The sequence below is a fragment of the Acipenser ruthenus genome, chromosome 4, assembly GCF_902713425.1.
Source record: "Acipenser ruthenus chromosome 4, fAciRut3.2 maternal haplotype, whole genome shotgun sequence".
Lineage (NCBI taxonomy): Eukaryota > Metazoa > Chordata > Actinopteri > Acipenseriformes > Acipenseridae > Acipenser > Acipenser ruthenus.
In genome coordinates this window covers 14,652,474-14,666,153 of record NC_081192.1, presented here as the reverse complement: position 1 = coordinate 14,666,153, position 13,680 = coordinate 14,652,474, and the positions used below count along the sequence as shown (strand labels likewise).

At 36.8% G+C, this 13,680-nt stretch overlaps 1 protein-coding gene across 1 annotated transcript in view; it reads right to left on the bottom strand.

The window, feature by feature from the left end:
• Window positions 1–9,946, bottom strand: part of LOC117400471 (guanine nucleotide-binding protein G(olf) subunit alpha) — a 146,061-nt gene extending 136,115 nt beyond the window's left edge. Inside the window, exon 1 of the mRNA XM_059022050.1 lies at window positions 9,211–9,946. Coding sequence (XP_058878033.1) covers window positions 9,211–9,682 — 472 coding nt within the window. The 5' untranslated portion in view covers window positions 9,683–9,946. The remainder of the gene's footprint in view (window positions 1–9,210) is intronic.
• Between the last annotated feature and the right edge of the window lie 3,734 nt (window positions 9,947–13,680).

Genomic DNA, 13,680 nt, shown 5'->3' with positions numbered 1-13,680 from the left:
AATTTAATCTATTCAGTCTTGAACAAAGAAGACTACGCGGCGATCTGATTCAAGCATTCAAAATTCTAAAAGGTATTGACAATGTTGACCCAAGGGACCTTTTCGACGTGAAAAAAGAAACAAGGACCAGGGGTCACAAGTGGCGATTAGATAAAGGGGCATTCAGAACAGAAAATACACAGAGAATCATGGGAATCTGGAACCAACTCCCCAGTAATGTTGTTGAGGCTGACACCCTGGGATCCTTCAAGAAGCTGCTTCATGAGATTCTGGGATCAATAAGCTACTAACAAACAAAATGAGCAAGATGGGCCGAATGGCCTCCGCTCGTTTGTAAACTTTCTTATGTTCAACTGTTGATCTACTGTATAGTTCCCCATCCAAAACTGCTACTATACACTACTGTAATCGCTTCTGTTAAATTCCATTCTCCCCTTCTTTTCCCATCACTGATAATCTCCCACCATTAATTTGTTGATATTCCCACCCTTCCTTACTTACATCATAATACCACCACATACAATCTAAAGCATTACACTGATGAAGGCACAAGTTAAAACATCTGTCTAAATAATGTAGTATATTTTAAGCTTTAATTCAGAATCTATTGCAGGCCTTTTGTTAAGTATATGCAATGTTTGCAACATCAAAAATATTAACCTCAAGAAAAGATAAAACTATTATCTCTATCAATATTTGTATTAAAGCCATCATAAAATGAGAAAGGGAATTTCCATGGCTTTGCACTTTCTATAGACTGTAAACCATCCATATATATATATATATATATATATATATATATATATATATATATATATATATATATATATACACTGTTCTGGAGTCTTCTTTTAAGTTCTATAACTAAAGTGTTTAGTTAAGTAATTGAGAGCTCAGGTGGAACGATAACACTGGGGTCCCGAGGACCAGGTTTGGGAAGCCCTGGACTACTACAGTAAGGCTGCCTCACAGCCCTCAGTATATATTATTTAAATGATAAGGAGGCAGGAGTTTAAGCAATCAGACACCTGATCTGTTAAAAAATGGTTCCTCCCCTATAGCTGCATGAACCTACAGACAGGTGAGACTTCTTCATGCTGCGAGTACAAACACATCCGAGTAGATTTAGCTATGCCTGACTGCTGGCACCTGGTCATTTAAAAAAATATATACCTAAACAATGTTAGTTCTGAAGTCCAGGACCAGGTGCAAGACTAGCATGAGCTTCTATTCCTGCTAAACTCATGCAGGCAGCATGGCACAAAGTACTCACACTTAAAAGCTAAACAACTTTTTATAAATCAAGAGATGGCCACACCTCAAAAACACACTAATAACCACTAGTATGTACAAAAGAGTTCTCATAGAAGTCCGTGTCTCGTCTATTTACCTGTAAGGTTAACTGTGAAGTATGTGGACAAAATATTTTACATTTTCATAATGTAACTGCTGTAGAACTACTGACGCTATAATTTGTTTTTTGTTTGCTGTTCTCAGTGGTGGCGCCAGTTTCTCCCTGGTGAGGAGGCTGAGGGGGCTAGGCAAAATTTTGAGTGGGCTACACTCCACTTTGTGTGGGCGTGTATAGTGTCAATGTTTCAGTATGTCTTCAACCGCAAAACTTCAATAATAGGATGGTGGAATCCAATAATAATAATAATAATACTTTATCCAACACAATTTACAAGGGTTACAGTATACTGTTGTAACAGGGCCGAGGCTGGGCGCGAACAGGCGACCCTGCGCACCTCAAGCGAGCGTCTAAACCACAGTGCAAAACAGTCGTGGTGTTAGAGGCAGGATCTGTAACGGTAGGGTATCACACAACACTGCCCACTGTAATAAAATAAACAGACACGATATGGACAAACAACTAACATTTACTGGGTATATTTAAATGTTTAAGCAAGGGGTAGAAGTTGAAACTGAAAGTTAAACTAAATATAATGTTTAAAAGATTATTCAGAAATTTGAGATATCCCGTTTTAATTTGTCGGTGGCAGCAGGGCTAAGGTAAACTTTGGGGTGGCTTCAGCCTACCCAAGCCCCGCCCCTGGCTGTTCTTATTCTCTACCTCAACATGTATTTATTTACAGATGCATAGCAGGTTCACAGGCATGTCAAGCTGTGGTTGAATTACAAACAGGGCTGCTGACTTGAAGTCAGGCAATTTTTGAGGTGTTGCAATTTTGAAATCAATCATCCATTCTATTCCTAAACAGCAGTGTTTATAAGTGATTCTGTAAACACTGGTGTTCAGACCTTTGTAATATGAACGCATTGTTAAATGCTATGTTTTTTTTCACACACCCTGAATATCACTGTCTGATTAGTTTACCTAGCATTATAGGCAATCTAAGATTAGTGATAATCAAAGTATGTGAAAACATAGACTATCTCAACAGTTCAACTTTAAGGTAAGTATGTAAAAATAAATTGATTATTTTAAAACCACACATCTTAGCGGTGAAAAACACACACACACACCGTGTGTGTCAAAATAAAGTATTAACTGTATGTTTCATCGATCTGTAGGCTATGTTTAATCTACTTAAACAAACGAGAAATGAAACTATTACATAAAACAAAGTAAACAAAATCACCATACAAACATGGTTCTGTCAAGTAACATTTAGTTAAATACCAGCTAAACACTGGCTTCGATAAGCCCCATTTGGACAGGACTTCTCTGGCTCGTGCTCAGCTGTTCGAAGTCGCCAGCGGCTATTTTTTTTTCCTGAGGTAAAGCATCTCTGGTCTGTCTGAGGTAAGTCGTTTATCTCTTCTTAAGCTCACTTTCAATTAATTTTATTATATTTAATATAATTTTATATGTAATAATAGGCTACAAAAAGTCTCATTTAGGCCACTATATATTTTTTTTGGCAGAGTTGAGCTTGTTTTGGTTGTTACCTGCACAAGAAATAAAATAGGCCTTGAGGGTAAGTTAATTTCTGTACTTGTTTCTTTTGTTAAAGAGATTTGGACTGTTTTTTTTTTTCCTCAGCATCACTGTGCCTGTAACAGATTATTGTATTTTCATACGTGTTGTGTTACTGCGTGAAAAATAAAAACCCAGAGTTCTTGCTATAACATAAGAGCTTCCCCCCTACCCCCTTACCCCCAACCCCCTTACCCTCTACCCCCTACTGCCCTTCCCTGCTCCCCCTTCCCAGTATTTCCGTATTGTCATATTGTCCCAGATTAAGGACTTAAACAGTGGTCACTTTAATCCCAGACAGTTTAAATAGTATTATTCAATGCAAGTTATTTATCTTTAAGTAGATGCAGTTACACACCAATTCAAGTTTAACGTATACATTTAACATATTGAAAGAAAAAAGACACGGACCAAGCTATATAGAAAGCGTTACATGGACTGTTTTCTTTTAGCTTCAATCATCACCGGTCTGTGTGGCTTCAGCCCGCAGCCCGACAGCCTCAACCAAGGCATTGTGGGCATGGCCCATTGCCTGTCAGACTGCATTTTAACATTCAGTTTCATAAAATCAAAGGATGGTTCATACTGGGCAATGGATTTACACGGTTGTTACAAACAGATCTTAACTTATCAACACAGCAAGATGGTCGTTCAGTGTCTCGTTTGCCCAGCGTGAACATTTACAATCTGTATTTGATTCAAAAGTCTGCTTTGTAGTGCAAATGACAGATGTTATTTTCTTCGATTGCCACATTCTGTCCTACATGCTTAAGCCTACAAACATGACAACTATTTCACATACAGACTTGCATTGCAAAAGGCCACTCAGTTTGCACTGCTACAATGGCAATATGCTACCACATGTGAACATGTGGTATAAGATATAAACTGGCTTCCTGTCAAAGAGACACACACACAAATAACTTTATTTAACCTGCAGTCAAATGTCAAATATTTGAATTACTTAAAATGATATATTTTCTTTTTTTAATTAAACCTTATTTTAGTAAACAATGCCACTATTTAAAGTGTGGGGCTGCAGACGGCAAAAGAAGAAGCTGGTATTGACAGACACAGTACAGGAGATAATCGACAAAGGAAACCAAACCATTTATTTGAAAAGAAAAGCATGCAGACATGTAACATTAAGGTTTCTATAAACCTTAACAACTAACAACTAACCATTTTTTAAAAGCAAAAGCTTACATTACTTTTGTGTTTAAATCTACTGTCTTTGTTTGTTTTCTTATCTTTTTTTTCTGATTTTCAAAGCCTCATTGAAACTGAATGTATCCAAGCCAAAGGGAATTGTGCTCAATAGCGATGGAACGGAAGTGGACGATGACACCATTTTAAGCCAGTTGGGGGGTGAAATTTTAATTTTGTTGGAGGCAAATCTAATTGAAAAAAAGAGTGACAGAAACAGAGACTGAATTCATCTCAACTAGCATGTATAAAGGTAATTTTAAAATAACTGACATGTAAAAACAATCAATTCATATTATTATTTTTTTTATGTGTACGAAAGTTAACAGTTTAATTAATTATTTTATTGTTGTGATTTGTTTTACTCACAGGCCAAAGCACAGATACATGTAAAAAGACATCTGAAGGAAAATAAATCTGCCATGGTATGGTCAAAAATGACTGAGGAAAGCGCATGCTACTACCTGGGCCTATTTCCACACATTGGCAAAAGTGCAGAATACCACAGCATGGGACACAAATATTACCAGACCTATCCCACAATCAAGCAGGAAGGAAATGAACCCTGGGTATGTCTGTGAACATTTGGCCTGAGTTATTTTGATATACAGGAATTTTCCAATTACAATTATTTTAAGTGCATTTTTAAAGTTACTCTCAAACTATTTTTTGGTATATTATTAATGTTTTCTGTGTACCTGCAGTCAATCTCTCTGGCAAACTCACAGACACTCCAGCCCCCTGCTCTTCTCTTGACAGTGTTTTAACGTATTTCAGTCTTTCTTCTGCAAATCCTAAAGTGCTTGCAATCGACATTTGAGATGGAATGAGAAAAGAAAGTCTTCTGGAGGTGAAACACCACTAAAAAAACAAATGAGTTTCACTGTTGCAATGGATCACTGCTCAAAAGCAATAGTGATAAACAGTGATTATTATTATTATTATTATTATTTATTTCTTAGCAGACGCCCTTATCCAGGGCGACTTACAATCGTAAGCAAATACATTTCAAGTGATGACTACGAGAGAAATGTGTCAGAGCTATCTAAGGAATGGGCTAAACCACAGCCCAATGAAAATCATGTACAAATGCTTTTAAAAGAGACACATGAAGGACGTTGAATGTGGTTGTCCACAGTCCCCAGTGCAGACATGAAAACAATGACGGGCAAGTTCCCTTGTTGAACAGGGAAAGTATGCAAGTATTACACACAAATAAGAAAACATATTGCAGCAATGGGTGGTTAAAGCAGTGTGATAAACGGACATAGAAACATTAGATTGAGTTATCCATATTAATTTTGTGCCAACTTCTTTCAGGTGATATATGACTTCATTTTGAGAACTGGAATATTAATCTGAATGAATTCTCAAAAAAAAATAAAAAAAACATTACAGCTGCTTACTGCCGTTAAGGAGTTGATGAGGGAAGACTCCAGTAATCAATAATTTAACCTTTGGCAGCTTATTTATTCCATCTGGAAACTTTTTTTATATCATGTCATTAACCTAATAAAAAATGCCTTAGTTGTGCTCTTGTTCCAGACTCTTCTGCAGGGTTCTCAACAAGTTGTTGATACACTATGTGGAGGGTGAGAAATGCCTGGAAAGGTGTTTTCCCTCCTTAAGATCAAGTTTTGTTGTTTTTTTAAACACCTAGTGAAAGAACTCATAACCTACAGCAGGGGTATCAAACTCCAGTCCTTGAGGGCTGCAGGGTCTTCTGGTTTTCATTCCAACTTAAGCTCTCAATTAATTGATCTAATTATTTGTTCAATTGGACATATTTCATATTTCTCAAGGTCTTTTACAGTTGATTTAAAAAATGCACTTGATTCAAGGTACACAAGGTATGAAACATTTTGAGACCTGGAGAGAAGTCTTACGTTTGTCCAATTAATCAAATCATTAGACCAATTGAGTAACTGAGAGCTCGGGTGGAATGAAAGCCAGAAGACACTGCGGCCCTCCAGGAAGTGAGTCTGACACCCCTGACCTATAGTATCCATACTGTAGTACCAGGCTCTTCAACTCGTTCTCATGGGTCGCAGTGTCTTCTGGCTTTTATAACATCAATCTGTCACTTAGTAAACTGGCATCATAATGATTTGATAAACTTTGAACAATGGAACACTTTTGCTCAGGCCTAATAATGTTTTACAGATACTGGACCTTCAATCAAGTTTCTTTGATGTCATCAATATGCAAAATATCCTGAAAAATGTCTCTTAAAACCTTATTAATAAATAGCCAAATAATTAGATCAGTTAAGCAATTAAGACCTGAAGTTGGAATGAAAACCAGAAGACCCTGCGGTGCCCCACGAGGCCTGGAGTTGTACGTATATATATATATATATATATATAATGGTTTGGTTGTTCTTTTTAGGGGGAAGATTTTCTTGATGTTTTCCGCTACATGGAAAACAACACCAAACATGACAAGGGAAAGGGACTAGGACTGTTTCTGTGGAGAAACAGATATGCCATTCTAATATTAGTTTTCAGTGGCTTACATAATGCTATTGATACAAAGATTATCTGGGTGTGGAATTTTTTATTTTATTTTATTTTTATCTTACAAGATTTTGAGAGATGTGATTTATTATTTATATTAACACTGATATTCTCAAAAATAGGTTTAATTGTGATGGAGATGATTAAAAAAAAACGTCATGTAAGCTATGCAAAGAATAGTGTTTTGGCTCAAGGGGAAGCTTTTCTTTTGCTGGAGATGGATGAATTTTTTTTTTTTTAATGCAGAGTACTTTTTTACTATTCCATTGTTGTGTAATATGTTTGCAAATGGCCTTATTTTCAAAAGTCAGTAAAAGGTTTAGTCCTGCATAAGGAAAGGACACTTGAAAGTCACAGTCAAAGCTTGTAAAACCAATCAGTAACTTAAGTGAAACTACAATTACTCACAATTTTGAGGGCATTTCATATAGATGTACTCAAATATATATATCTCAATTGTAAAAGTTTTTACTCATACATGGTCTTACTCATGTTTGTAGAATCCCTGACAATAAGGCTGAAAAGCATGCAGCAACAACAAAAGGAACAGCACCACACTTAGGCTGGGACCAAATCAAAACTTTGACAACCCGCTAATCGCACTTAACAAAACTGTATTTAATAGCGTTTTCTTTTTATGAGTAGAAGAAATAAGATACAAAAAAAAAAGAAAACACTATTAAATACAGTTTTGTTAAGAGCAATTAGCGGGTTGTCAAAGTTTTGATTTGGTCCCAGCCCTAGTCTTATTCTCTGAAGACGGGAGACTGAAGGAGGCAGCGATAGTGGGGGCAGCGTTACAGTGTTCTGTCAGGCTGACACCATACTAGATGCCGTAGCTGTCTTACTGGCAGTCTACTATGTTTTTGAATTCAGTTATCCAAAAATGTATTCCCAGTTTCAGGGACTGTTACAGACCTTCATTCTCAGTGATCCATATCTAGGTGACAAATAAAAACAAATGTGTTCTTTCTTAAAACATTTCGTAAAACAATGAAAGGAACATAGCTTCATTGAGAGTCAGTCTGCAGATTTTAAAATTAAAAAAAAAAATCTGTTTCAAGAGTAATAAGTTCAGTTGAAGTTTGTTTGCATAATTTCAAAATTCCAACTTAATTGAACTTGTATATAATGTTTAACCAACAAAAGTATAACTACTTGTGTTTATTTTATTTTATTTTAATTAATTCATTAAACTTGTGAATATTTATTTATGGTGTTTACTTGCTGTATAAACCACTTGTTTTAATAATATGAATTAAAACACTTGATAAACACATTTTAATTTTAGGGTTATTCAGTTGTAGTTTGTTTGCATATTGTAATTCAATCCATTTCAGCATGTATATACTGCATAATGTATAATATATAATAACCAAACAATTGTATAACTGCCTAAAATGTATTTTTTATTTATATATTATGTGAATATTTATGTGTTTTATATAGTATGTGAATATGTATTTGTTTTACTTGCTGTTTAAACCAGTGTTTACAAACACATTTACTGAAATACACACCAAATTGTGTTTATTATCTGTTGTCTTCCTTAAACATGTTACAGTGTTTAAAAGTTAAACACATGAACGGGTTTATGTTTTACACACTGTTTAAAATGTTCATACTTGAAGCGTTTACGTTTTAAACACCTCCATGTGTTTAAATTATAATCACTATGTGTTCCGAGAGTAAACACACAGGCGTGTTTATTATCTATTGCCTGTAGGTCTTAGATCTTAAACGTTTGGATCTACAGTGAACCTGCTATGCACCTGTAAATACATGTTGACGCTGTGTTAGAGAATATGCACGCCAAAAAATTAAAACGATTGCTTCACTAGTTAAGGAGCAATTACATCATTAAAATATAGGCCTATTATTGCCAAATTAAGAAAAGGTGTAGGTACTTAAAAAAAAAAATAGTTTTGTGCCTTGTGTTCTTAGAATTTGGCTGCTCTTAAATAGAGAAACAACACCTATTGATATTACATAACTACAAAATTATGAAGTAAAGAATACTTTCATTAATACTTGTTTAATACAGTACATTTCTAAAGTGTTTATTTCTAGTTTTGTAACACGAGTGCGCGTTTTCCTCTTTTCAGACAGAAAGTAGTACAATAAAATGACAGCACTACAGTTTGCAAAACAAGGGATAACCCTACATTTAAATGTTATTCCTATTTGGACATCTTCAGCGCATAATTGGAAGGATGTCCTGATTTGCATCTGCAATACATGTTATTAAACGATGTTAAAAAAAATATTTTTGAGATTGTGACACTCCACTTCCTGTCGTAAATTTCAGCGCTGCAGTATCTCCATTTATAGAATCGGCTTTTCGAATAATCTTCCTAAATGAAGCTGTTGTCACACATGCCGAGGTTCCATGCGTGTAAACCGAAGAATGTCGTAACCCAAATAAAAAATAAATAAAACAATAATAGTACAATTATGCCATGGAACCGGTAACTGTGTTTGAAGACTCATAGTACAGCGTGACAGCTTGTATCTCTCTACACAGAGAAGCGCATTTGCAGCACCTACCCAGTAACAGCAGCCGGTGGGTCTGCTTGTATTCACGTTTCTGCTCCTTCAGTGCTCTGTCAATGTTTTTGCTGACTTTCTTTGCCTCTTTTTCGGCTTCCTTCTCCTCGACACGCAGTTTGTCACAGTTTTTCTGCTGCTTCTGGTTGCTGTGCTTCTGCAAAAGCTGCAACTGCAGGTCGCGCTGCGCTCCTGCGCTTCTCACTCCTCCTCCCCCTCCATTCTGCATTAGCACACTGTCAGTAGTCTCCCCACGGCGGAGGTCCCCAGCGGAAAGCTTGCCGGCGTCCCCACGGCGGATCTGGCCGTCGCGGAGGGGCACAGTCTCGCCATATCGCCCTGTATCCCCGTGGCGGTCCCCACCACTGAGCGGCACAGCAGTGTCGGGCGGCTGCTCTGAGTCCGAGGTACTAGAGATGGATCCACTAGTTTCACCAAATAGACGCGGACGCAGACTGTAACACAGCCCCATGTTCTCTTTTTAATATATTTATAAAAAATACAAGGAAACGCAGTCTACACACAAGTCAAAGCACTGTGCTTTAGCGCTTCATTATTACTCTGTAGCTCAAAAAATAGGATTTGAATCCAAATGTAGGTCTAAAAGGTGAGTAAATTGTGCCCTCACATTTGCTATATGCCATTTTGCATTTTCTCTAGTCAGCTTGTGTTCCGTAGTTGGTGGATCACCTGATCACACACATAGTGGACATTACTGGTCCAGCTTACCGTAAATAAACCAAAAGAACAACCAGTGAAAAGGGATCGAACACGGAAGAGGAAAATAAGTAATTCGAGGTACTGCAAACATTACGTATTTCTGCAGGACAATGTAATACAGCCAAGCAAAGACAGTGATTCACAAGTGTATGACCTTTAACTATTTCACCAAAATAAGTACAGCAATATCACCAAACGCAATGGGAAAACATTTGACGCACTCTCTGTCTTTCATTATACGATTCTCACATTTTACCCAAACACACCACAGGGTAATAACCAGGAGGTCCCCGGTTCAAATCCCACATCAGCCACTGACTCATTGTGTGACCCTGAGCAAGTCACTTAACCTCCTTGTGTTCCGTCTTTCGGGTGAGACGTAGGTGACTGCAGCTCTGCAGCTGATGCATAGTTCACACACCCTAGTCTCTGTAAGTCGCCTTGGATAAAGGCGTCTGCTAAATAAACTAATAATAATAATAATAATAATAATAATAATAATAATAATAATAATAATAATAATAATAATTTCAAATAAAATAAGCCGCTATCCCCTACATGTCCATTTAAGACTTGATGGAAATTAAATAATTAATTTTAACGTTACAGTGTTTAAACAACAATGTTTATTAATAAATTATTGAGAAAGAGATAAAGAGAGCTTTAGGGCCCTATTTATTTGTAATGAATCAAATCAAGTTGGACTTTTATGGAAATGTTCTGTACTGTTGTAAAATAAGTACACAACAGTTGTGAAGAGTTTAATGGATGTAAGATGTCTGCATTACATGTGCATTATAGTGTGGGGTTGGTCACGCTTTTACGGCAAACATGTCCACAAACACCGTGTAACAAATTTTTTTTTTTTTTTGGTTCCTGGGTAGTAAGTGTTATTTCCTAATTGCTTATGCCTCAAAAGTATAGAAAATGGCTATTATTCCCCACAAACTTTGCTTTTGTGACCAGGACAGTGATATTTTGAAATTTACCTATTTCCAATGAGAAAACGGGCGAATTTGTGTCTTTTCGTTCACATAAAGTCAGAATAAAACAACATATGAATCCAAATTAACATGTATTTATACTAAAGTAATACAAAAATGACTACAAAAGATTTAGAAGTGAGTAGTTTTTCGAGATTTACACTTTCGCTTTCACGAATCAGCCCCCAAATGTAGTCTCCCATCATGTTCTCGTTATACTGTCCTTGGTAGCGGCGTTCAAAGTCCAGTATATCCTGGTGGAAGCGCTCGCCTTGCTCCTCCGAGTACGCTCCCATGTTCTCCTTGAAATTGTGTTACATAGTGAAATCAGCAATGATGTGCAGTGGTGGCATCAGCACCTTCCGGGGGTCCCAGCCATACTCATCATACTTCAAGGCGTCCAGCAAGGTCTCAATGCTGTTGTAATCCTCTTTGAGGTGCACCGAGTGAGCCAGGGGAAGAGACGGGTACTTGTTACCATTATGGAGCAGCACGGCTTTGAGGCTCCTGGATGAGCTGTCAATGAAGGACAGTATAACGAGAACATGATGGGAGACTACATTTGGGGGCTGATTCGTGAAAGTGATTTACAGTATAATCGTAAATCTTGAAAAACTACTCACTTCTAAATCTTTTGTAGTCATTTTTGTATTACTTTAGTATAAATACATGTTAATTTGGATTCATATGTTGTTTTTTTCTGACTTTATGTAAACGAAAAGACACAAATTCGCCCGTTTTCTCATTGGAAATAGGTACATTTCAAAATATCACTGTCCTGGTCACAAAAGCAAAGTTTGTGGGGAATAATAGCCATTTTCTATACTTTTGAGACATAAGCAATTAGGAAATAACACTTACTACCCAGGAACAGAAATTGTGTTACATAGTGAAATCAGCAATACATTCTGGGCCATTTTCTTTGCAACTTACGTTACTGAAAGCACTGCATATGTTCTTCTGACAATTCACCTTACTATCCTGATGTTCAAAGTGCAAACACATTTTCTTTTTCTTCATTTTTTCCCTTTCATTGTGCAGAGAAACATTTATATCTTCACTTGTTCTTTTATGTAAAAAGAAGTTTCCATAGTGTATTAACGGAACAAGGTAGATGATAGTTTCAATTGAATAACAGTTCCTGACTCTTCTTTGTGTTAGTTCATCCATAGCTTTAAAACTATGAAACTTTACTATTCTTCTAGGTACTTAATCACAGCTAGACCATTGGAGTAAAGCTGCCCTGCTGTGACAGAACCAATCAATCAATCTTTATTTTATATAGCGCCTTTCATAGTGGACCACCATCACAAAGCGCTTTACAAGATCCAGAAGTAATTAGGTACTGGTACCAGGAAAAAGCAGTTCGGTTTTGCATCATTTTTTTTTTTTTTTAAAGCAAAATTTAATTAGAAGAAAGGGTGGGGCAGCGATAATATTGCTAGTCAATATATCATATAAGAACATGCATTTTAAAGCTAGTAAATGATGTAGGTCAAAAAACAGCTTTATTGATTCCAACAGAGTCAGTCATTTCTGGCAGTGGCATTTTAGTCTGACTTCTGATTGTTTGTTGTTGTCTCCCCCCCCCCCCGCCCCCCCCCCCCCCCGCAACCTGGTGGAGTCACTACCATAACTTTAAATGTAAATAAGGGAAAATTGAGGTGCACAGGAGAGGGAGAAGAAACACAGTATTTACACGGGCTACTACAGTAAACACAAGCCTCACACAGGGGAGGGCTTGTATTTCCATGGTGTTTATGTTTATGATGCTAACCTTTGCACATAAAAAGATAACTCTGTCGTCAAAGAACTGAGGAATAACATCAAAAACAGGGATGGCTTTACCGAAAATAAAATGAATGCATTTTATTAATAAATTATTGAGAAAGAGATAAAGAGAGCTTTAGGGCCCTATTTATTTGTAATGAATCAAATCAAGTTGGACTTTTATGGAAATGTTCTGTACTGTTGTAAAATAAGTACACAACAGTTGTGAAGAGTTTAATGGATGTAAGCAGCATTTTATACAATATTTAAACTTTGAGGCCTACCAATACTGTTCCAAAAGTATTCATAAAGCCAACTTCCGATTTGATCAAAATAGCTATTGGCATGTATGTATGTCGTACCCTGGAGTACCGTAGGGTGCCGCTGTTTTAATGTATGACATTTTGTTGTTGCTTGTACGGTACTTGTGGGATTAGAAACAGTAAACGGTGTTCATTAGCTACCCGCAACCCTGGCCTGAGGTGAACTTGAAGTAAAGATCGAAAAACAACAAAAAAACATGGAGCATATGCGACCACCAACTACTCTGAGCCTAGAAGTTGGAGAGTGTAGATCCAGAAATTTGATGTTTACCTCATCGCGAGTGGCATCGCGGAAAAGTCAGAGAAAATAAAGTGCGCCACTTTCCTCCATATAGCCAGAAATGATGCCATCAAGGTATTCAATACCTTTAATTTTGACTATGATGTTGATGGAAATATTAAAAGAACATTTCAATAGATACTGTGAGCCAACAAAAAATCTCACGTATTTGAGGCACATTTTTTTCACGAGCGCACAGGGACAAACGGAATCAATAGATGCTTATGTGACTGATCCAAAAAATAAAGAAAAGGATTGTGAGTTTGAACAGCTTACGGATTCAATGATACCGGACAGAATAGTGTGCGGAATCACTAATGACCAGATCAGAGGCAGATTACTCAGAGAACCAGATCTCACGTTAACGAGAGCAATAGACATAGCCGTGCTAGTG